General features: G+C 54.9%; 1 protein-coding gene across 3 annotated transcripts in view; it reads right to left on the reverse strand.

Annotated features, from left to right (window-relative positions):
• ENG (endoglin) overlaps nucleotides 1-23,205 on the reverse strand; it is a 33,531-nt gene extending 10,326 nt beyond the window's left edge. The window contains exons 1-7 of one of the 3 annotated variants that reach the window (XM_047699466.1): nucleotides 22,789-23,205; nucleotides 14,281-14,426; nucleotides 4,747-4,887; nucleotides 2,033-2,195; nucleotides 1,179-1,344; nucleotides 774-900; nucleotides 160-334 (exon numbers count right to left, since the gene is read on the reverse strand). In XM_047699466.1, coding sequence (XP_047555422.1) covers nucleotides 160-334; nucleotides 774-900; nucleotides 1,179-1,344; nucleotides 2,033-2,195; nucleotides 4,747-4,887; nucleotides 14,281-14,426; nucleotides 22,789-22,855 — 985 coding nt within the window. In that variant the 5' untranslated portion in view covers nucleotides 22,856-23,205. The remainder of the gene's footprint in view (nucleotides 1-159; nucleotides 335-773; nucleotides 901-1,178; nucleotides 1,345-2,032; nucleotides 2,196-4,746; nucleotides 4,888-14,280; nucleotides 14,427-22,788) is intronic. The other 2 variants (XM_047699464.1, XM_047699463.1) reach the window with 2 other exon arrangements.
• Nucleotides 23,206-23,850: the final 645 nt, after the last annotated feature.

Here is a 23,850-nt window from a genome sequence, read left to right on the forward strand (position 1 = left end):
CACCGGGCCCCCAGTGCTTCCCTAACTAGCTACTTTCACTGTCCTGGCCCGCAGACGGGGAAGACGGGGCTTCTGCCGGCTGATGCAAGTGCCCTGCTCACAGCGGTGCCACCGCCACTGATCCCAGGACAGGGCAAGGGAAGGGAAGAGGGTGCTCACCGCAGCTGTGGGACTGCAGTGAGATGACACTGGCCAGAGGGAGCTCCACGAAGGATGCTACCATGCTCGCGTTGAGTCTCCAGGCCTCCCCCAGCAGCCCTTGGGGTGTATCCGGGAGCGGAAAGCCACGGATGTTCTCCTTTGGAAAGATCTTGAAGGAGTATTCACCAGTGGTCTAATGACAGAACAGGGAACCACAGACACAGTCAGGGGGCACACAGCCTGGCAGGGGCACCGCCGGCCAGCCAGGGTTATGCCAGGCCTCAGGGCCACTCACTCCTTTGCTCCTACTGTTTCTTCCCCCGGGCCACCTCCCCTCATCTACTGGCTTCTGTTTGTCCTTCAAATCAGCGTGGGGTTCCCTTCTCCAGGAATGTTCCCTGACCCTGTGGGCTGGGGTAGGGGCCTTCCTAGGGGATGATGGAAGGCTTCCTGGAGGAGGTACCATCTGGGTGAAGGTCTGAAGGAAGAACAGCTGGCATGGAGAGGAAGGGGTCAGATGTGGAAGGGCTCAGGGCTGGGGTGCTCACACAGGAAGTTGGGGTTTTCTCTCTGGAGAGCCTTGGCCAGGCCTGCGCAGGGCTGTCTGGTCTGGGTCGCAGAGTAAAACTCACCCAGATCTGCATGTTGTGGTTGGCGTCGATGAGCCAGGACACATAGGGTGGACCTTGCAGGATAAGCACAGCGTCGGGACCCCCTGAAGCACAACGCAGCTCCACCTTCACGGTCACCGTCCGGGGCCTGTGGGGAGATAGACCCCGGAGTCAGTGTGGGGCAGGGACACGGGGTTGGGCGGGGCCTGATGGAGACTGGTCGGGAGGGGACCAGACCTGGGGTCAAGTGGGCGGCACTGTGATCACTGTGGGGCCGGGGAGGAGCATCGAAGTGGGCAGGGCAGGGCCCACAGTGGCGGGCCCCAGAGCTAAGGTGACAGCGACAACACGCTTACCTAGCCAGGGATGGGTGGGGCTTGATGTGTGCGGGCTGGGGGGTGGAGAGGGATGAGGGGGCACCCTTACCGGGCCTCGGTGCCTGGCAGGACCCTCACGATGTGCGCTTCCTTGTGGCCAGGCACGCCTTCCAAGCGGCAGCCCCGGACAGAGGTGGGGGTGAGCGGGCTCCAGTCCAGAGTTTGGCCCATGTCCATGAGGGGTTCCAGATTGCAGGAGGACGGTGCCCTCGGGGCTGTGGGGATAAGCACACCTCAGTTCCCTCCCTGAAAAGCTGGGCACTAATACAGAGGCCTGCTCTCACCCACGGTAAAAGGGGGGTGCAGAATGGAGCAGCAAAGAAGTGGTGTGCCTGGGAGGACCTGAATTCAAATCTCCCCTCCACCACTTACTGCCAGGTATCCTGCCCGTTTCCTCATCTGTGGACCCAGGGTTAATAAAGGCACGAACCCATGGCACGTGTTGGGGGTGCAGCCCTGCGACCACCAGAACATCACCTCCCTTTTCCTCTTTCCTATGAAATTTGCCATGACCAGAAATTATGGAATTATTTTGGAATTATTATATGGAATTATAATTATTCAATTATTTTGAAATTACGGAATTTATTCATCTGTGTACGTATTTACGGCCATCTCCTCACAAGTGTTGGCTCCAGGACGGCAGGGTCTGGGTCTGTCCGTGCAGAGTCCCCAAATGCCTAACATAGGACTGAGCACATAGTAGGTTCACAATAAATAAAAGTGCGGCTTTCTAGGGCAAAAATGACTGTCCCGATAGAGCACTGACTTGTTATATGTGACCTGGGGCAAATCACATCCCATTTTGGAGGCTTAGTGTGCACATCTGAGAAATGTGCCAGAGGAATTCACATTTCTTCAGAGCGGAGACCTGAGTCCATAGAGGCTACAAGGGAAGCTGACCTTGGTCCAGGCGGAGGAGGACGCTTTGAGGGTCGTTCAGCTCAGCAACAGAGACGATGGGGCCCTTTGTTTTTGCCCAGTCGAGAAACTGGTTCTGGGTGGTGAAGGGGGGCAGCTGTGTGGCGTTGATTCCTGGGAGCCCTTGGAAGATCAGTGTGGGGTTCTAGGAAGACACAGGAAGGCTCAGGGTGCTGCTCCTGGGCCCCAAACCCCCTCTGTCCCGTTCAGGAGGTTGGGAAGTAATTTGGGGAGGCAGTCAGTTGGCTGAGGGGAGGAGGCAGGGTGGAGAATGCGGAGGCTGATGGGTCTGGAGGCAGCCCAGAGACCCTCATCAGCATCCCACCTAGAGCCAGATCTGTCTCATCGTCCTTCTGTACCTGGTGCCGGACAGAGACATATCCTTGTTTATCCCACTGTCCGAACATCACCTCCCCACCCCACCAGTCTTACTTATACAACCCACACTTGGGACATCATGTGGCTGGGGTCTGTGGGGCACAGCGTCTGCCCGGCCCATCCCCGCGTGGTGCCGGACACAGAGTGGGCACTGAGCAACACTTGACTTTCCTGACATGTCAGCTTTACCCAGACCTAGCACACCGCGGGTGCTCCCTGCACAAGGGAGGAAGGAAGGAAGCAAAGCAGAAACATGAATAAATGAATGAACAAAAGACTAATGGGGATTGGCCCTGCCCTGGGGGATCTTAGCATCCAGAAACGAGTCATGCATCAAGTCACTTGGAACAACAGGAGACAGAGGATGTTACTGAATAGGAGGGAACAAGACAGGTGTCTGGATGGACAGGGAGGGGAACGTGGGTGGCTCTGGAACCTCACTGCCTCTGCTGCCCAGGCCTCAAGGGGAGACCCTGGTGGGCCTGCGGAAGGAAATAGGGAAGACTTCCTGGAAGAGGTATTCTGCGGAAGCCAAAGGATTCAGAGGAAGCTGTTGGGGCCCCAAACTCCCTCACATTCCATCTTCAAAGCCAAGGGCATTGCTCTCAAGCCACAGCAACCTGAGGACTTCAGCTACATACTAAGGGGGACTGCCTGGCAGTGGCAGTAGGCAGACACCATAGAAAGGTCCACCTAGAATGGAGCAGGATTTAAATAAGGGGGCAAAGTGGTGAGCACCTGGGTGGGGAGCTCAGACCCTGTGACGGAAGGGCTGGCACAGTGCTCTAGAGCTGGAGGAGGTTAGGGACCTTTACCCAGCCAGACTCTCAGGGTCATCATCTGTAAAATGGGGATGTAACAGGGATGAAGGGTGAAGCATTTGTCTGTCACTGGTGCTGGGTCAGACACAGGTCTAAGCTCCAAACCCGACTGGGGTCCCTCTGGGGAAGTCCCTGTCCTCTTTCAGGTAGCTATAGCCTCCGCGCCACCCCCTGCCCACTCCAACAATACCCCACCCCCATCCCTGAGTATTCTTAGCTCTAGGAGGAAGGACTGGCCCAGGCCGGAGCCAGCAGCTGCTGTGACCTTCCTGCCCTGCGGGTGAGTTTCATGTTCCCTGCGTCATACCCCCCCCACCCCCCACCGTCCCAGGCTCAGATCCCTGCCTCTAGCGCCCAGGAACCCAGGAACCGGAAGGGGAAGTTAAGGGGGAGGAGGAGCCCTGGCAAGCCCTGGCTCTCCACAGGGCTTTGATTTACTCCACTGAGAACTGAGGCAATTGCCACATGGGGCTGGTCCAGTTCTGCCCTCCTGCCTGGCTTCCGGGTGTCCCTGGGCTTTCACACTGGCCCTGTCTGTCTGTCTCTGTGGTGCCTGCTGTGGGCCTGGATTCCTCACCCCACCCCCAACCTCTGTCTCTGGGCCTGTCTCCCAGGCAGCCCTGGATCCAGGTCTGTGTTAGGTTCCCAGCTCCCCTCCTCCTCTGTCTGTCTGAATGTCTGTCCGCCTAACCCTCCCACAACAGGCCGGCTCTTCTTAGTTCCATTTTTCTTTGTGTTTCTCTCCCCCTTATTATCTTTGCTGTCTGCCCCCACCCCTGGCCTCTGCTTTCTCTGGCTGTAAACAGCAGCTGCTCGCATCTGGGACCACCTCCTAGGGCCTTCCAGTGGGGGAGGCAGTGCGCACAGGTCACCCCACCTCCTCTAGCCTGGACCCCACCCCTTGCTGTGGGTCCCAGCCCATTGACCTCCTCTCTCTGGCAGACGTGCCTGACACTTAAAACTGGAATTTTTGCAAGATATTTTTTCTCCAATGTAGACCATGTTCATTAGAGCAAATCTCGCAAATTCCACCAAGTGTGAAGCACAAATAAATAAAATGTCTCTCCCAATCCCGTTTCCCCCACCATAACTACTATTAATACCCTGTTAGTTTTCCTCTTCCTCTGTACTTAAATATTTTCAAACATATCTTGTAACTTTTCCAAAGACAGTAACCAGATTATGTTATGGGAGGTCACTGGATGCACTTCTGCCACTGGGCAGATGGGAAGACCAGTTAGGCAAGAGGACTGGCCTTGGCCAGGGTTGCCCTTCAACCTGACTCCCACATCTGGGTTTGGTCTCTTTGCCCCAGACCCTGACGCCTTCAGAGTTCTTTCAGGCAGGGCCCCATGGGATTCACCGGGCAGGGTGAATAACATCAGAATGAAAAAGAGAGGCACGGTGGCTGGGGCAGGAGAGCCTGGCCCACAGAGACAGACAGCAGGGGCCTCCCATGTTCAGAGCCTCAGCCCACGGTCAGGGGTACACACTCACGAAGGCCAGGTTGAGGGGGATCCCTGGGGCTTGCAACCGCAGCAGAATATTCTTGTTTGCACTGAGGACCAGAAGCACCTCTCGGGGCCGAGTGCCATTTTGGTTGGACTTCTGGACAGTCAGCTCCAGCTCCGACAGATCCTAGGGTGGGGACAGGAGAGTGACACACACATACGGACCAGTCAGACCTGCACAGGCTGTGCCACCCAGATCAGTCGTGAAGACTCACTCCTCAGCAGCTTCCCCTCCACTCTCCCTGCCCCACTGGGCTGCCCCGGCCTCCCAAGGCCCAGCACTGTGCCTGGCCATCGGGAGAAGCTCAAAAAATATTGGCTGGGTACAGGTTGATTGGTTTCATCAAATCCAGAGATTTTTTTAAAAATTGCAAGAAGCCTGAACTTTATCCAACAGTGGATGAAAGTTTGCTGTTTCTGTGGTGTGCCCGCTGCATAAAAGGCCTGGGACCATCTGCGTGACTTGGACAGTACCCTCTGCCCTTTCTCTATTCTTAGGCAGCAGGATCAAGGCAACAACCTCTTCCCGGTTTCCTACATTCCTGTTTGCCTTCCTAGTTTAAAATACTAAAATGCCCATATTTTTGTTGATATAGTACCATCATTTTGCTATAAGACTGTGAACTTGAAATCATTACGTCCTGGGGGGTACCTACTGCATGAAAAATGTTAATTGATCGTGCTGTGTGCACTTAGAATGCCTTCACAACAACAGCCCCAGCCCGGTAGTAATCAAGTCTAACACCTGCGCAGTGCTCACTGTGTTCCAGGACTGTCCCAAGGGCTTTATGTATTGACTCGTTTCATCCTCACAACCTTAAGACGTTATTCTCACTTAACTCACATTTTTGAAAAGGAGACACAGAGAGGTGAAGTCATTTGCCCAGGATCACACAACAAGTATGTGCATAGCTAGGTTACAGACCGGGGAGGCCTCCGTTTTAACCATAAGGCTCCACATTTTTCTACACCTCCTTATTCCCAAGAAGGAAAAGGACACGGCGATCCCCAAGGCAGAACTTCTTTTGAAAGAGCAACCTCAGAGGCGCCCAGATGCTGTGGTCTGTTAAGTGTCCAAGTCTTGGTTTCTGCTCAGGTCGTGATCTCAGGGTCGTGGCTTTGAGCCCTGTGTCAGGCTCTGTGCTCTGCATGGAGTCTGGCTTGAGAGTCTCTGTCCTTCTCCCTTTCCCTTTGAGACTTCCGCTGTGCTCTCAAATAAATAATTTTTTAAAGCTTTTATTTATTTGAGAGACAGAGAAAGGATGTTTAACCAACTAAGCCACCTAGGAGCCCCAAGAAAGAAAGAAAGAAAAGACTTAAAGGAAGGAAGGAAGGAAGGAAGGAAGGAAGGAAGGAAGGAAGGAAGGAAGGAAGGAAAAGAAAAGAAAGAAATAAAAAGAAAGGGAGGGGACGGCTGGGTGGCTCAGTGGGTTAAGCCTCTGCCTTCAGCTCAGGTCATGATCTCGGGGTCCTGGAATCAAGCCCTGCATCGCATCGGGCTCTCTGCTCAGTGGGGAGCCTGCTTCCTCCTCTCTCGCTCTGCCTGCTTCTCTGCCTACTTGTGATTTCTCTCTGTCAAATAAATAAATAAAATCTTTAAAAAAAAAAAGAAAGAAAGAAAGGGAAGGAGGAAAGGAGGGAGAAAGGGAGGAAGGAGGAAAGAAGGAAGGAAAGAAAAGAGAAGAAAAGGAAAGGAAAGAGGAGAGAAGAGAAGAAAAAAAAGAAAAGAACAGGACCTCAGATCTGCTCAAAGACTTTCTGAACCAGTGAACGGGCAGGAATAAGCCTCAGGAGCCCAGCCGCAGACTCACGAGCACAATGATCAATGGAAACACTCTACTGAGAAATTAATTCAGCCGCTCTCTGGAGCTGGCGGCCTCTCCAACAGAGATGAAACCTGATGCCCCAAATCTCCTTACGCTTATCAAAAAGGAGAGAGGTATTTCAAGATAAAGACATCAGTGGAAAGTTTTAGATTTCACTTCCAATTATCTCCTGGCCGTTACCCCAGCTGATGTCACAGAGCCCAACAGCGCATTTCAGCCCCTGGAAAAATCTGCCCAGAAATATTTCCGTTAGTCAATAATCACACCATAGTCACTCTTTGTTTGTAACTTTGCTCTTTAAAACAAAAGAGCAAATAACATGATTTCATTTTCAATGTTTTACAAGTAGCTGTTTCATTTTAGTGAGCTATTGACATTGCCTGTGGATCACTATTCTTATGCGAATTTATAGAACGATAATAGAGGTTTCAAGTTTATATTTTATAAGTTCACATTTTTGATTAGTGTTTTCTAATGGGTTTATAACCTTTTGGTTTTCAAAATATCTTTTTTAGTCAATTTTTTCAAATATTTATGTATTCTAGGGGTATCTGGCTATTAGCCAGAGGACCGTACAACTCTAGATCTCAGGGCTGTGAGTTCGAGTTCCGTGTTGGGTGTAAAGGTTACATAAATATTTTAAAAATTTAATACCTATGCTTTCTAAACATATTATTTTTTAAAGATTTTATTTATTTATTTGAGAGGGAGAGAGTGAGAGAGTGAGAGAGAGCACAAGAACAGAGGGGGGAGAAGCAGATTCTCTACTGAGCAGGGAGCCTAACATGGGGCTCAATCCCAGGACCATGGGATCATGACCTGAGCCGAAGGCAGACACTTAACCAAAGGAGCCACCCAAGTGCCCTGACATTCTAAACACTTTAAAAATTAAATACTGGGGGCGCCTGGGTGGCTCAGTGGGTTAAGCCACTGCCTTCGGCTCAGGTCATGATCCCAGGTCCTGGGTTCGAGCCCCACATCGGGCTTTCTGCTCAGCAGGGAGCCTGCTTCCTCCTCTCTCTCTGCCTGCCTCTCTGCTTACTTGTAATTTCTCTCTGTCAAATAAATAAATAAAATCTTTAAAAAAAAATTAAATACTGGATTTAATAGATTTTGGTAAAACATGAAATAAAAGCTAAACGTCAGAACTGACATTTTGTTCCAGGATGATGATTATTATCTGAAGTTCTTATTTAATTCATTAATTTTTTTAAAAAATTGAAGTGTAATTGGCAGAGCACTTGAAATTAACCCGAGCAAAGGGAGACCCACTGTGGGGGTGTTGGGAAAGGCCCAGTGCCTCTGACCTGCCACAACCCTTGAGAATGAGAATCACTGAGGATCTCTGAGAATAGACCTGCCCCCCCAACCTCCGCCTTCTTACTCTGATTGTGTATGTACTGTTAGCTTGAACAATCGTCTAGGATTGCACAACTCTGTGTATCTACTAAAAACCATTCAATTGTATACTGGAAATGGGCAAATGTTATCTGGATAAAAGCTGTTGAGGGGCACCTGGGTGGCTCAGTGGGTTAAGCCGCTGCCTTCAGCTCAGGTCATGATCTCAGGGTCCTGGGATCGAGCCCCGCATCGGGCTCTCTGCTCAGCGGGGAGCCTGCTTCCTCCTCTCTCTCTGCCTGCCTCTCTGCCTGCTTGTGATCTCTCTCTGTCAAATAAATAAATAAAATCTTAAAAAAAAAGCTGTCCAGAAAAACAACTGAATATCAGTCATTTCACATGGTTCAGCCTAATCCATGCCTGGCCCTGTACTGAGCGTGTTACATGGGTTTTCCCTGAGGCAGAGTCAGGTATCGTCCCATTTTACAGATGCAGCAATCAAGGCTCAGGGAGGAAATCTACCCAGGGACCTGTCCCGGGGCGCAGTCGGGCGCCAGAGTGGAGCCCACAGTCCCTGGACCTCTGGGCAGCTCTCCCGGACTCCCCATCTGTCACTCAGGGGAGTGACCTCTGGGGCCCCACACGCAGCAAAGGAATGGGCCCTGAGGTCTGGAGACGCTGACGACAGGCTACAGTGGATGAGGCCCGTCCTCTGCCCTTGGTGGGCATCCACAGAGCGAGAGCTCCGCGGGTGACAGAGCGGCCGGGGGCACAGCCTTGGAGCTGGCAGGGAAGAGCCCTGTGTGCATCCATGGTTGGACAATCATGGTTGCTGCTGCTCGGCGACTGTCCCTGCTCCTCTGTACCTCAGTCTCCCCGCTTGGTAGGATGGGGTTGGGAACAGATACCAGGTGGTGCCCTCAATAAAGGAAGTTAGAAAAGAGAAGTGGATGTCAGCGTCGGGTCATGCCGAGGGTGAGGGCGTTAGGAGACTGGAACTTTGTGGGCATCTTTGTCACGACACTCAGCCCTTCACCCACCACTCAGGTGTCTCCGTGGCCCTCCTGGTAGAGCTGGGGGCTGGAGAGGGGCTGGGGGCTGAGGCCCAGAGACGGAGAGCCGTGGGGTGGGAACACACAGCAAGTGAGCAGCCGGCAAGCTCAGGGAGATGGGAAAGCTGGGCCCCACAGGGGGTCTCTGAGCTCCGGGACCTGGCTGAGTCCGGCTGGTTACCAGAAAACCCCAGTCTGGTTTCCACAGCAAACATTTCCATCCTCTAGCCCTGACTCATCATCGGAGTCACTCACACACACACTGACTTCCCTCTTCCCACCCCCTAATCCCCCAGCCCAGAGGCAAAGCAAGGGGTCTGCCTCGACCCCCACCTCGAAGCTCCCAGTCTTCCGAATGGCACCCTGGGAAATCTGGGAGCCCAGCCGAGGCAGGCAGGCCGGGCCGGCCCCTCACCCCTAGCTCCGACCTGGGCCAGCTCAGGCCTACCCCCACCCCTTCCCTGAGTGGGTGGGCGGGAGACCGCGTTTCTATTTTCGTGCCAGTGTCCCACAGATGCCATTGTTGGCCCAGCGGTTGGTGGCGGGAAGGGGGGATTTCGGTGAGGAGGCCCTGAACACTAGTAGCCACTTATAGAAAGCTGTTTCCAGCAATTCTTCTAGGAGTGGAGCCTTGGGGCTGCCTGCGGCCCCCACCCTCCGAGGGCCAGACTGGAGCCGGCCAGAATGGAGCCAGCCGTCCCTCCGTCTACCCCAGCCGAGTCAGAGGACACATACAGGCAGGATGGCAGGGGCAAGGGGTCAAAGCCAGACTGACCTGAATTCAAAAGTGGGCTCAGTCATTAACCTGTGACCCTGGGCAGTCACTGGTCCTCTCTGGGCCTCAGTGTCCTGGTCTAGAAAATCAGCTGAACAACAGGCCCCCTTTGTAGACTTGTGAGGACTGAGTAAGGTGCTGCGCGCAAGGTGGGGCGTCCGTGCCCAGCGAAACACGCGGTTGTAGATCGGCTCTCGTGACCTGTGATTCCTTCCTTGCCCACTCACCCAGAGGAGTGCCATGTTCTGGGGGCTGGGGAGGTTGGCCTTAAAGGTGGGCCTCAGTTAGGGAGAACTGGGACATGTCAAAGCTACGCCTCCCTCCCTGTGGCATTCCCCTCTCTGGGCCTCCGTCTCCCTATCTGTGTAGTGAGGAGGTGGGCTCAGCGATGTTCTAGTATCGTGTGGCCCCTGCATTTTATCCTGCCTCCTGGGGTCCCTGTGTTTGGCATCCCAGAGTCGTGGTCCCTAGCCAGGTGGACACTGAGTGGGCTTCCAGAACCTCCCAGGAGAGACGTGCTGCTCTCCCCGGCAGAGGGCCCCTGGTCAGCCCATGTCCCTTCCCCTCCCCCATTCATTTGCCAATCTGAGAGGACCAGCGCTGGGGCCCAGCCTGGGGCTTTTGCACAGGAAGTAGGCACAACTCTATCCAGGAGCTCGGCGGAGAACAAGACTGACACCCCTCCACAGCCAGAGATGAACAGCGAGGGCCACCGCTGACCCCGTGGGGAGGGTCACTCAGCGAATGCTCACCTGAGTGTGTGTTTTCTCCTTCCTTCCTTCCATTAACCGTCCATCCACCCTGCCACCCGATAGTGACTGCCAGACTGACCCTGAGCTGGACCCGGGGACACAGCAGTGAGAGAGCAGACACCATCCCCGCCCAGCCTGCTGGGCCCCCCGATCCATGCCCTGCCACCAAACTGACCCCTCATATCTGCAGGGCCTGGGATAAGAATACGAGTGGCAGCCCCCCGGGATCCCAGCCCATCCTCCTTTCTTTTCGCCTCCTCCTGTTCATGAATACAGAGGTGGGCAACCCAGCCGGATTGCTCCAGCTCTGCCATGTCTGCCCCCCAAACATAGTCACCTCGCCCTCCCTTTGGGTCTGGAGAAGCTTCTACCAGCCATGCAGTGCCCCCTCTAGGATGGGATGAGAAAGAGCCCCATGCAGCCCTGGGAGGAGGCTCAGCGCATATGGGCGGGGAGTTCTGGAATCCAGGGACCCAGAGCATGGACACGGGGACAGGAGCAGGCTCTGGGTGGGCACGTCCCTCTGGCCCTACAGGTACCCAGGGGGTGCAGGTAGGGGTGCAACCGGAAGAGGGTCAGAGAAGGGCCACTGTGGGGCCCGAACAGGGGCTCTCATTGCCTAGGTCTGAGAGCAACACTGCCCTCCACAGCCCTTCGCAGCTTCCTAGGACGGTCTCAGGGAGCCCCGGGCCCCTCCTGCTCTCCCTCTCTGCCCGAGCAGCCTTGCCTGCCTCTCTGGTCAGGAATGAGTCAGTGCAAGAGCCCGGTCTCTGCTGGGGGGTGGCGGGGTGTCCTTGGCTCCCCGGGTTTGCCCAGAAGCGGGGTGAGTCAGCGGCTGCCCCAGCTCGGGCCCGGCGGCCTGGGGTTTGTGAGGAGGACAGCAGATCCGTGCAGTCAGTCTGACGGGAATCGCTGAGACACCAGGCCAGTTTCCTGTCTCCGCGGGTCAGGATGTGATCCCAGGCCCCCTCCCGGAATCCGGGCTCCAGCCTGCCCTTCGGGGACCTAGCGAGATAGAGCCCCTGCCCAGCGGCCCCTCATCTGTCTGATGCAGACCTCTCTTCCCTGAGCCTCTTGGCGGCCACAGCTTCTCTGCCGCCCACCCACAGGAAATCTGAGGGCTTGAAGGCTACACAGGGGTGGAGGGGAAAGCCATCTCCGCGTGCCAGGGTTTGAAGACGGCAGCCCCAGGCCGGGAGGGCTTGGGCTGGTTGCTGAGACAGCTGCCGCCCACGCGCCTGCTGCCAGCTCCTGTTTCTGGCCCTGGGCCTTTGCTTGTGCAGTGCCCTCTGCCCAGAATGCCCTTCACCTCCCTCTGTCTGGCTAGACACCGAGAGCCTTTCACTAATGCCCCTTTCCCTCCACAGCCCCATGTTCCCCTGACTGCCAACGCTTATCACTCAGTACCGGGGCTGTGGATGCCCACCTCTGCCTCCCCTGGCTTGGGAGTGCTTCAAGGGCAGACAGAAGTTGGGCTGCTTCCTCTCTACACCATCAATGCCCAACACAGGCTGGGCACTGAGCAGGCAGCTGGCAAGGACTGTTGATGAGGGGGGCGGGGACAACTGTCAGGCTGTGGACCCAACTCCAGGGGGCTACCTGGAGAGGAAGGTGCCTTCCATGTCACAGCACAGGGTCTGCAGGGATCGTGGGCCCTGGGGGCAGGGAGGCCCACCTCTGTCCGGCTGGACCTCAGTTGCCCCCTCTGAAAAGAGATTCACAGCCCCTGCCTTAGCTACCTGGCCGCAGTAAGCTTTGGGGATCAAATTAGCAGACTGACATGAACATGTTCTAGAAACTAAAGCATGTGGGGAAATAGGAGGGTGTTACAGGTGAGACCCAGAGGCTAAAGATAATAACATATGATAACAACAAGATATCATTGTTGGCAGCCCTGCCCCCAATATTTGTCTGCTCTACCCCACTTGATCCTTGCAAACCCCCCGCGAGGAAGGTATTATTATCGTCCCTATATTTCCCGTGGAAGACCAAGGCCTAGAGAAGAGGCCTGAGGTCCTGCTGCTGTAAGGCGGGAAGGCAGAGCTCATTGTGTAGACGTCCGGCTGCAGGGCCCGTGTTCTTACCTAGCGGTGCATTCGGAATGCACTCACGCAGTCAGCAAACGGCTATTTGCTATCTGCCAGGCACCCTGGGCCGGATTCTGATACTCTGTGATTCTTCACGGAGTCCCTGGGCTCAGGAACTGTGTTTGTGTGGCAGAGTGAGGGAAGGAGCCCCCTCTGCGTGCCAGGCACTATCTGAGGTGCCGTAATGTACCCAAGGCTAGAGCCCCAGTCTCCACCACCCCCTCAAGCAGACAGGCCTGGCAGGCCCAGGGTTCACAGCCTGGCTTCTTCGATTGAAAGCCAGATGCTCCGTGGACTGAGTCCCCCAGAGGAGGTAGGGAGCGACGGGAGGGTCCATTGTCATGATCTCTAGGATGACATGAGTTACACTGGCATCCTCCCATGCCCCTAAAAATCCTCCAATGACTCTTACTGCCCACAGGAGACCAGACTCAATACAGTGGCAGGGCCTTTGCATCTCCCCAGCCTTGTCCCAAGGTGACCTATAAGCTCCTGCCACCATGAACAACATTTTGACCCTAACCAGAGTCTGCTCACCTGTCTGTGCGTTCACTCTGTCCTCGGTTCTTCCCTACCAACTCCTTCACTCCTCTTGGCCAGGAGTGCTATTGCTGTCTCCAGGAAGCCCTGTTTAATCCCACAGCAGCTGCACTACCCCTGCCCTCTGCTCCCCAAGAGAGCACCCATCTCCCAGATCCTGGCTGGCTCTCTACACGTCTATTTCCCCCAGACCTGGGCACTTGGCAGGGGCTTTTCTCAGATTCTGGCCCGTTGCTGAGTGATTAGGGTGGGGGGATCCATGTCTCCCAGAGACCTGGTCAGCAAAACAAACAAAATGGGCTTATGGAGGCCAATCTCATGTGCCGTAGCATTGCCAAACTTGAAAAAAATTACAATGGCTTTGGAAACCATCTAACGTGTGTCTGGCACTATCTCAGTTCGGGGATTATCGAGGCCCACAGTCCTGGTGGCAGGCAGGGCGGTGGGGAGCAGGCCCCCCTCGATATTGGTGGTCTGGGCACCGTCTTATCGCCGCACAAACGCAGGGCAACTCAACAGTTTCAGGAGCAGCCTGGCCACAAGCTTCCTGAGCTGACGCCACTGAATCGCTATCATGAACTGAGGCCACACAAGCCAGGTGCGGCCACCAGCCCCGGCAGGCCAGACGCTGCGAGAACCCAGATCTGCTGGGGGAGCCAGGGCACAGCCTAGCTTGGGGTCTCCCAGAATCTAGTGCGAACTCTGGCCTTGAGTATGTGGCTTTACCTCTCTAGGCCTGCCTCAGTTTCCTCCTCTGAAAAGTGAGGGTAATAACAGCCTCAGAGAGATAGCCCCGTGCGAGGCTTCAGTCTGCCAAGCAGCAGCAAACTCCCCCATCATGACAGGTGCACAGGTGACAGCTCACCTGGTCCATTCCACTGCTCACCTGGCTCTTCTCCACTCTGTCCCTGGCCCCACCCAGCCCTTCCCACCTGGGATTTGTGGCATACAGAAGACCTCCGTGATGCTGGCCCCAGGAATGCCATCCCTTACTGGCCCTGTGAGATGCCTGTGTCTCTCTCCTGGTGGGGGCCCTGGTGAGGACACAGCCTGCTGCTCCAGGGACAGCCACAAGGGAGGCTCCCCTCATCTTAATGGCCCTGGGTCTTTCTCTGGGACCCCAACCCCAACCCTGCCACCAGGCACTCACCCTTGAGGATTCCAGGAAGAGAACGTGAACTTCAAGGGTGGCATTTGGGACCTGAGCCACGCAGCCCTTAGAAACTTGACTTGTAACGTATGTCACCTTGGCATCCACAGGCTGTAGGTCACAATGGACTGTTTCTGCGAGACCTGTTGGGGAAACACAGCCAGAGTGAGCCCCAGGTGAGAATAAGATAGTGACAATCACTCCCACATTCTGAACGCCTAGCACTTGGCACTGGCTTAGGGCTTTCTGCATCCCACAGCTACCCTACAAGGCGGATATCATTCTGTCCATTCCACAGACGGAGAAACTAAGGCTCAAGAAGGAAAAGTCTCTTCCCCGAGGTCACGGTGCAACTAGGGGCAGGGTTGACAGATAAAATGCAGGATACCGGGTTAAATTTGAATAAATAAAAAAGCAATTAATTTTTTAAAGTGTAAGTATATCCTATCACAGGGGACATATTTATACTGAAATTTTTTTTTTAAAGATTTTATTTATTTATTTGTCAGAGAGAGAGAGGGAGAGAGAGCGAGCACAGGCAGACAGAATGGCAGACAGAGGCAGAGGGAGAAGCAGGCTCCCCGCCGAGCAAGGAGCCCGATGTGGGACTCGATCCCAGGATGCTGGGATCATGACCTGAGCCGAAGGCAGCTGCTTAACCAACTGAGCCACCCAGGTGCCCCTATACTGAAATTTTTTTCATTGTTTATCTGGCACTCAAATTGAACGGGGTATCCTATATTTTGTTTTTCTTTTTTTTTTTTTTTTAAAGATTTTATTTATTTATTTGACAGAGAGAGATCACAAGTAGATGGAGAGGCAGGCAGAGAGAGAGAGAGAGGGAAGCAGGCTCCCTGCTGAGCAGAGAGCCCGATGCGGGCCTCGATCCCAGGACCCTGAGATCATGACCTGAGCCGAAGGCAGCGGCTTAACCCACTGAGCCACCCAGGCGCCCTATATTTTGTTTTTCAAAGATTTTATTTATTTACTTGACAGAGATCACAAGTAGGCAGAGAGGCAGGCGGGGGCGGGGGGGAGCAGACTCCCCGAGGAGCAGAGAGCCCGATGCGGGGCTCAATCCCAGGACCCCAGGATCGCGACCTGAGCCGAAGGCAGAGGCTTTAACCCACTGAGCCACCCAGGTGCCCCAGGTATCCTATATTTTTATTTGCTACATCCAGCAGCCCTAGCTGTGGGGCCAGGCTCACAGGTGTACACACCCAAGCCTCCGGCCAGTCCACTCCCAAGGGAGACAAAAGCTAAGATCAGGAGAGGAAAACTTCCTGTCCTGCGTCTTGAGGCGGCTGGGAGGAATGGGGCCAAAGAGTATTAAGAGTCGCCAGGCCCCAAGGGAGGGAGTGAGCCAGAAGGGTGGCCCCGGGTTCAGAGGGCGGCTGTGGGAGGAGGCCTGGGCCACAGGAGCCTGCTCCTGGGCTGCCGGGAAACACAGGTCCTGAGGGAAGGGAATGGAATTTCACCCTGACCCGGCAGAGGAGGAAGAGGAAATGAGGCCCCTACACCTCGTCCTAAGGAATGTGCCGAGGAAGGGGGGGCTCCGGAGGAGGGAAGGAGGACAGAGAAGGGGCAACTGGAAGTTTGTGTCTCCATCTTGTCGCGCTCACTTCCTGTTTTCTTGGAGATCAAAGATGGGCGCGGAGGGGCTGGCAGCACGTCTAGCCGTCGCCAGCTCCGAAGAGGGGGTAGGGAGGCTTCTTCTGAATCCCAGGCCTTGGAGCCCATCTTTCTCCTAAACCAGCCTTGCTGGGCTCAGGAACCCGCAGAGGTCAGAGAAGGACTTAAGATGGCCGTCCCTGGCCTCCTCCACGCTACCCGCCAGGGGCACCTTGGGAGGGATAAGTTCAAGACAAGGGCGTTTGGCGACTCCAGGCCTTGTAAGTCCTTGCCCTGGTCCTGTCCTGTGTGCAAGGCTCACAGTGCGAGTGTCCTATGGCATTTGATTCAAAGCAGGGTCCCTGGAGCGAGGCTGACCTGGGTTTGAATCTCAGGCCCGCACTTACTAGCTATGTGGCTTTGGTGAACAGTTTCCCCCCTTTGGGCTTCAGTTTCCTCATCTGTAAGAGGACAGCACCCACAAAACCCTCGGAGGTTGTTGGGAGGATTCCGCAAGAACAGGGCGTATGGCGATTCTTTGGGTTACAATTATTTGATTGACTTCAGTCCCTGGAGAAGAATGGACTGTCTTAGGGGAGTAGGGGTGAAGTGGTGGTATGGGGCGGTCTGCAGGTAAGGGACCTCTGGCTTGGAGGTCACTAGTGTCCCAGGCCAGCAGACCCCCTCATCCCAGCAGATGCAAGGGCTGACACCACCTCCTGTTGTCCCAATCCCTGGTGACCCACTAAACCCCTCGATGCTCCCCACCCTCTCTCTCACTTTCCCTCTCAGTGAACACAGATTTCTTGGCTGCTACCTGGTCCAAACCCTTCCTACACAGATGGGGAGACTGAGGCCTGGAGAAGCGGGAGGGGCCAGAGTCACACAGTGCATGGCTGACCAGGCTGGGCCTCGGACCCCCTTCTCGCCACATGACCCAGGGTCTGGCCTGCAGATTAGCACAGTGCCTTCCTCCTTTCCTTCAGACTTTCCCTGCCCTCTCCCCAGACTTCCAGGAACCCCAGTTCCTCCTGGATTGCCTGGGCCGCCGGGGGCCACCTCCTCCATGCCGTCAGCGGGAGAGGCCATGGGCCTGGCCATTATGTAATGATCAGATAACGGGCCAGGCTGGGAGATCAGATAAGAGGTCCATTTATTTTGGGGCCTTTTCGAATCCTGGCTGCCCCCACCCCGCAGACGAGAATGGGGAGACAGGAGGGAGTATGACGCCCGGGCCTGTCTCCCGGAGCCGGAGGCGGGCCCAGACAGAGCTGAAAACAATCCCCTGGCACCAAGGGAAACGCCAGGGCCTCCCGGGACCCGGGACCCGGGTTGGAGGAGGCGCCGCTAGGGGCCTGGGTGACCCGGCCCCGAATGAGAGACCTAGAAGCCGCCTCCCCACCTCTGTCCCCTTCCTCCTCCACCCCCACCCAGGAGCATAGGGCCACCTCGGGGCTTTCCGCCTGGCCACCCCAGCACCTTGAAAGGCCACAGGGAATAATGGTCAAGCAACACCACAGCCAGACGACCTGGGTCAAATCCCAGCTCTACCCCTCAAAACAAGGGTCACCTTGAGCAAAAGCCTAACTTCTCTGAGCCTCAGTTTCCCCATTTACAAAACAGCTTTCATCGCGCTTACTGAGAGCCAGGTACTGTTTTGAGGCTTGACATGGTTCTTGCAGCAGCCCTGCGAGTGGGTGCTGCTCTTGTAACCATCTGATGCCTGGGGAGACAAGATCCGTGAGGGACAAGAATTTGCCCAAGGTCGCCCAGCTATTAGGAGTCAGGGTCTGTATTTGCTGCCAGGCAATCCGGCTCTAGCACGTAGCTGTGTGTCTGCCTGGTACCCAGTAAGCGTTCTGAACACAGTGGCTCTGATTACTTCCTAATTCCAGGGTAGAGCCTTTCCACAGGCTTTCTCTGTTTTTCTTCTCTTCTTCAATCACCCAGCTATCCATCCACCCTTTGCTCCTTTCAGGGTCCCAGTATAGCCTCCCAGATGTCCCAGCTTCCAGCTCAGTGCCCCCACAAGAGAGCCCTCAAGGATCCCTTCTCCAGTCTTCCCTGTGGCTCCTCAGTGCCCACAGGGTCAAATCCATGCTCCACCATCTAACATGGGATTAAAAAGTGCAGGGATCTGGGGCATCTGGGTGGCTCAGCCGGTTAAGCATCTGCCATCCGCTCAGGTTGTGATCCCAGGGTCCCGGGATAGAACCCTACATCGGGCTCCCTGCTCAGCAGGGAGTCTGCTTCTCCCTCTCCCTCTGCCCCTGCTCATGTGCTCTCTTTCTGCCTCAAATAAATAAAATCTTAAAATAGTGCAGTGATCTGATGGATGCCAAGGTTCAGATCGGATTCAGCCAGCTTTCAGCTTCCTTTTCATGCCTCAGTGTTATTACCCATACAATGGGGATGGCGGTGATCACAACGGCTTCCTCATCAAGCTGTTGCGAAAGTTGGTCCGATGACACAGGGGCAGGACTCCACAGGCTCGTGATGCAGGAGGAGGCTCAGGACTGGCAACTGCTCTCATGAGAACTTACACCCACTCGGAAGAAGTAAGCTCTTCCTCCAAACACCCCTCATTCCCTGCAGCTGCCCTGCTCTCCCCCAGACCAATGGTCTTCCTTTCCTCGACCTCTTGGTCAATTTCTGTTCAACCTTCAAAGCCTTGTTGTGAAAGTCTTCTCGTCGGGACTGATCCAGTGGCACTCTAGCTGGGAGGACCAGTGTCAGGGCAAGAAGGGGACCAAACCTCATCTGCCCTCAAGCAGAATGGGGCAGTGGTTAGACCCTGGGCGCAAGCCCCAGCTACTCATTCCTGGGCTGTCACTTGGGAGAATTCCTTCACCTGCTTGTGCCTCAGTCTCCTCAGCTGTGAGGTGGGGGAGACAGAAATGTCTGCATCCCTGGGCTTTTGTAAAGGTTAAGCCTGATGGTACACATCGGGTCTAGAGTGGGGTGGGGCCGAGAGTGGGGGCTGGGTCAATGTCAGTGGGGATGTTTGTCTCTTCACCCCCATCCCTGTCCCAGTTATGAAGTCAGCTCAAACCTGGAGAATGGTCCAGAGCTGGGGCTGGAGCTGGGGCTTAGTGTCACTCTCCGTCTGGCTGAGATGAGACAGAGTCTCAACAGTCATGTCCCCACTGTCCCCAGGGACACATCTGCTCCTGGCTCACACAGTTCCCCTTTTATCTCCTGGCAAATGGGAAGCTGCCCTGAAATGCGGGCTCTAAGAGATGGGTATCTGTGGTCTCTGTGCTGTGTCACTTGCCCCCTGTCTGGAGAGGCCCAGATCCCCACGCAGGTGGTGGGCAGCACCAGGTTCCAAGTCCTGCCTCTGCCCCATCTTCCAGCGAAGGCTTCTCCACACTTTGATCCCAGCCACCCGACACTGGCCTCAAATCCCAGCACCCCCCACCCTTCTGGGACTCTGTCCAAGTGAAATGCTCCAAAATACAGGAAGAGGTGCATGTACCAAAAACGTGCACGGCGGTGGTATTTATAACTAGCCTCAACGGGGGAATCACCTAAATTTTCAACAATAAGGGATTCATTAGACAAATGACAGGATGGCACATCGAAGAGAAAGAATATTCTGGAACCACAAAGGGACGGTTATGGGGTCTACATGACAACATAGAAACATTCTGGGTCAAAAGAAGGGTGCCCAAGTCTCCCAAATGTTGATCCATCTTCCTTAAAACTACCTTCAAGAGCTAGACAAAAGGGACACCTCAGTCAACTGGGCATCTGCCCTTGGCACAGGTCATGATCCCACGGTCCTGGGATCAAGTTCCACATTGGGCTTCCTGTTCAGTGAAGAGTCTGCTGCTCCCCCTGCTTATGCTCTCTCTCAAATAAATAAGTAAAATCTTAAAAAAAAAAAAAGAGTTGGACAAAAACTAGTAGGCAACCCACCTAACAATGCCGACATTAATGAAGGAACTTGGGAAGTGATTTTTTTTCCCTTCTTAGCGGTTTTCTTTGATGAGTAGACTGAAGTGACTACATAATTAAATTGCTCTTTAAAAATCTACATGTTCGTCTTTTAAAGAGAAAAAAAGCATTCCAACGTGGCAAAAAAAGTATCTTAGAGACACTTTTAGAGAGAATTCCCTAGAGAAAGCTTGTGCTGGAGAACAGGGACGTCGGGATTGTCCGCATGCGTGCCGTGCACGGTTACTATTTTATTCTGACAGGAATGGAGTCACTGTTGTTGGAGCGACCAAGGCCGGGTCCCAGACATCGGTCCACAGCAGAACAGACACAAATTCAGCTTTTTCTGTTTCGGCTGCATGTCATTGAATACGGATTCATTTGCTAGGGCCCAGGCTGATGGACATTAGGGTGGTTTCCAGTTGGGGTTTTGTTACAGGTACCTATGGACCATACAGACCTTTACGGAGTTGGACAAGCAGCGCCAAAGGGCTGAAGGCTGAGGGTGTACACGAGTTAGGGTTTTGAGAGATTCTGCCAAACTGCGTTCCCAGAAGGCTGGACCCATTCTTGGACCTGTTTGGGACCCATTTCTCAGGCCTGTTTGAGGATGTGAGGGTCACTCCCACCCCATCCCCCAGCGTGGAGATCTGAGTTCCACACTGCCTGCCCTCCATGAGCTTCAGTTTTCCAGACTATCAAAGAATCGGGCTGGATGGTTTGGAATGTCCTTGAACCTATGATCACTGGGGTACTGATACCCACTCCCAGGAGGAGATGAATAAATTATTAATTTTTCCAACTGGTTATTAAACACAATTAAAAATTAACTTTTGGGGGCTGCCTGGGTGGCTCAGTAGGTTAAGCATTTGCTTAGGCTCGGGTCAGGACCCCAGGGTCCTGGGACTGAGGCCCACGTTGGGCTCCCTGCTCAGCGGGGAGTCTGCTTCTCCCTCTTCCTCTGCCCCTTCACCTGCTCATGATCTCTCTAATAAACAAATAATGTCTCTTTAAAAAATTAAATTTGCGGGCACCTGGCTGGCTCAGTGGAGCATGTGATTCTCGACCTCAAGGTTGTAGGTTTGAGCCCCACATTGGGTGTAGAGACTACTTAAAAATAAAATTTTTTTAAAAGATTTTATTTTTTTATTTGACAGAGAGAGACACAGTAAGAAAGGGAACACAAGCAGGGGGAGTGGGAGAGGGAGAAGCAGGCTTCCTGCTGAGCAGAGCGCCCGATGCGGGGCTCAATCCCAGGACCCTTGGATCATGACCTAAGCCAAAGGCAGATGCTCAATGACTGAGCCACCCAGGCGCCCCGATAAAAAAAAAATCTTTAAAATATTAAACTGTATAAGCTTAAAGAGAAATATTTTTTAAATATTTGTTGCATCGATGTGGTAAAATTATCGGACAAAGTGCTGGGGTCGCCGCGTCCCACCTGCAAGCTTGCTGAGTTGGTAGCTTGAAATCAACCATAGAGGAACATTCACACCCTGGACATTAACAAACACCATCCCCAGCGCCCTCCACCCCATTGTTCATGATTTGCCAGCACACCGCTGCCTTCCATCCTAGAAAACCAGGCCCTGAAGATCTACATGGATCTTTCTTGGATGATGAGAGGACAGTGTTATCAAGCTAGAAACGTGGGAGCAGTGAAAGAAAGACAGGGCGGCCTAGAGGCCTATTGTGGAGCTCAGGTAGGCTTCTGTCTGGGCTGTGTGAACTTGGCAGGTCACGGCCTCCACTTCCTCTCCTGGAAAATGGGGAGATGAAGGCAGCCATCTCGCAGAGTTGCTGGGAGCTATATGGGGGCGGGGGGGCATGCATACTTATTACACGTGGTTAGGAGCCACAAGTCTAGGGTCAGATCTGTGCCAGGTTATTTAGTGGCTGTGACAGTTTCCTGTGAGCCGTGAAGTAGGGGTTTAGAGACCAAGGACTGGGGACTTTAAAATGCCACAAGGTGGGATCAGGTAGGGAGGTGGCCGCAGTTGTTCTCTTCCCACTGCCAACCCCAGATCCTTTAGGGAGTTTCTGGATGTGCCCTGGGTCAAGGAGAGCCCCTAGGGCTGTCTTATGGCTTCAGGTGGGTGAGGGGCGGACACGGCAAGGCCCACATGAGTGGGATGGAGGTCTGGGTGTCCCCAGCTCCTCACAGCCTCTCTGGTCAGTGTCAGAAGGCCGCAGAGCCAGGACCGCCTAGAAAAGCCCCCAGGCTGAGCCGCCCCCACAGAACCCTTAGTCTGGGCCATATCTTGAGGAGCAGAGGGTAAGTAGAGGCAGAGAGAGAGTGCTAAGTTCAAGAGTGTTCTGGGGGCCGCTCACAGGCCCTGGGGAGGTGAGAGGCAGGAACTTAAAGCTGATCATAAAGCCGCAATAATAACACAGAATCCTCCAGCCTGCTCCGAGCTCTCTCTACAAGCACACTGCCCCCGCCCAGCAGCCCCAGAGGAATTCCGTCCCCATCCCTGCTTTGCTCAACGGCCCGAAGGCCATCCCTCAACTTCACACCGCCAGGAAGCAGCCATGTGAGATTTGAACCAAGAGCCCTAGTACTGACTGTGAATCCACACACCCTCCTCCCCACAGGTTCCTCAGATGGGAACCTTAAGGCCCAGAGAGGGCAGGAGACCCTCCCAGGGCTGCACAGCACTCTAGGACATGGGCTTCCTGGGGAGAAACTGGACAGAGCTAGGAGGGCAGACGCCAGAGGCCAAGACTGAGGCAAATAACTCACACGCGTTTGCTTGAGACGGTTAGGGCTAAAAGTTCTTTGTCTTGTCAAACCGGGAGGGTTGGTCACCCTATGGTGTCCACATTGGGCTGTCCAGACCCCCTAGGACAGCCCCACTGGGCATAAGGTCAGGACCAGGTTAGAGGCCAGGGACACTTGGGGCCGAATCTCACGGCCGCCGCCCCCCACTCCCCGCCCCGGGGTCCCTGGACACCTACTTGTGGGCCTGAGGCTGCAGACGGCCAGCAGCAGGGTGACGACCGGGGGCAGCGTGTGGCGGTCCATGCTGTCCACCAAGGGCTCTGTGCGCTGGGCCTTATCCGGTGTCCAGGGGCAGGGCTGCGGGCGGGCGTGGGGGCCGGCGTGGGCGCGAACAGGGACCCAAGGGGAACAGGCGGCCGGAGCGACGGCGTCCCTGCTCCAGCCTTCTGAGGTGGCAGCCGAGGGGTCAGGAGAAGTGGGCACAGGGGCGCAGGGCCGGGCCGGGGGTCGCTGGCCGAAGGGTGAGCGGGGAGGGGGTGCCGGGCTCCTGCGGATGGCGGCTGTGGCAGCAGTCCTGGCCTGGGGATGCGGATGGAGGCTGGGGTATGACGGTGGGGAGCTCCCGGCTCATCCAGCCTGGCCGGGGAGGCAGGAAATGCGCTTCCTTAGAGAAGGGGCTGGCCCAGGCAGCCTGCCAGGCGGGGAGAGGAAGTGCCACGGGCTTTGTCGCTGGGTGGGGGGCCCCGTGTGTGGGGGGGAGGCAGTGGCGTGGGAGGGCCCAGGCTCCAGGCTGGTCTCCCCACACACCCCACTTTCCCATCCCACCCTCTCCAGGGCCAGCTGGTGAGGCTCATCCGGCAGCTCCCGGGGGGCAGCTGAAAACAATCACCCTAACAAGGAGCCCTTTTAGAGGCCCTGACCAAGGAGGCTCAGCTGGAGCTCATAGCCCCTTGAACTCAGTTGTTCCCATTTTGCAGATGAGAAAACAGAGGCCTGGTGCAGTGAGATAACTGGTCCCCAAAGTTGGTGGAGTTGGGATTCGAACAGGTGTCATGGGGCACCAAAAGTGGCTTACATAAGCCTGACACTGGCTCGTCATTCGTTGCTTTGCAGGCAGGGAAACTGAGGCCCGGGATAGGGAAAGAACACTCCCAAATGACAGCTGGGGCTGAGCTCTCAGGGCCCAGGGAGAACAGGGGAACATTAGGCCTACTTCCTCCATGGGTGGAAAATCCTCCAGGGAAAAAAGACAGCCCCAAATGAAAGAGGGACTCTCTAACGGTCTTTCCGAAGTCAGG

The sequence above is a fragment of the Lutra lutra genome, chromosome 13 (assembly GCF_902655055.1).
Source record: "Lutra lutra chromosome 13, mLutLut1.2, whole genome shotgun sequence".
In the NCBI taxonomy this organism is placed as follows: Eukaryota; Metazoa; Chordata; class Mammalia; order Carnivora; family Mustelidae; genus Lutra; species Lutra lutra.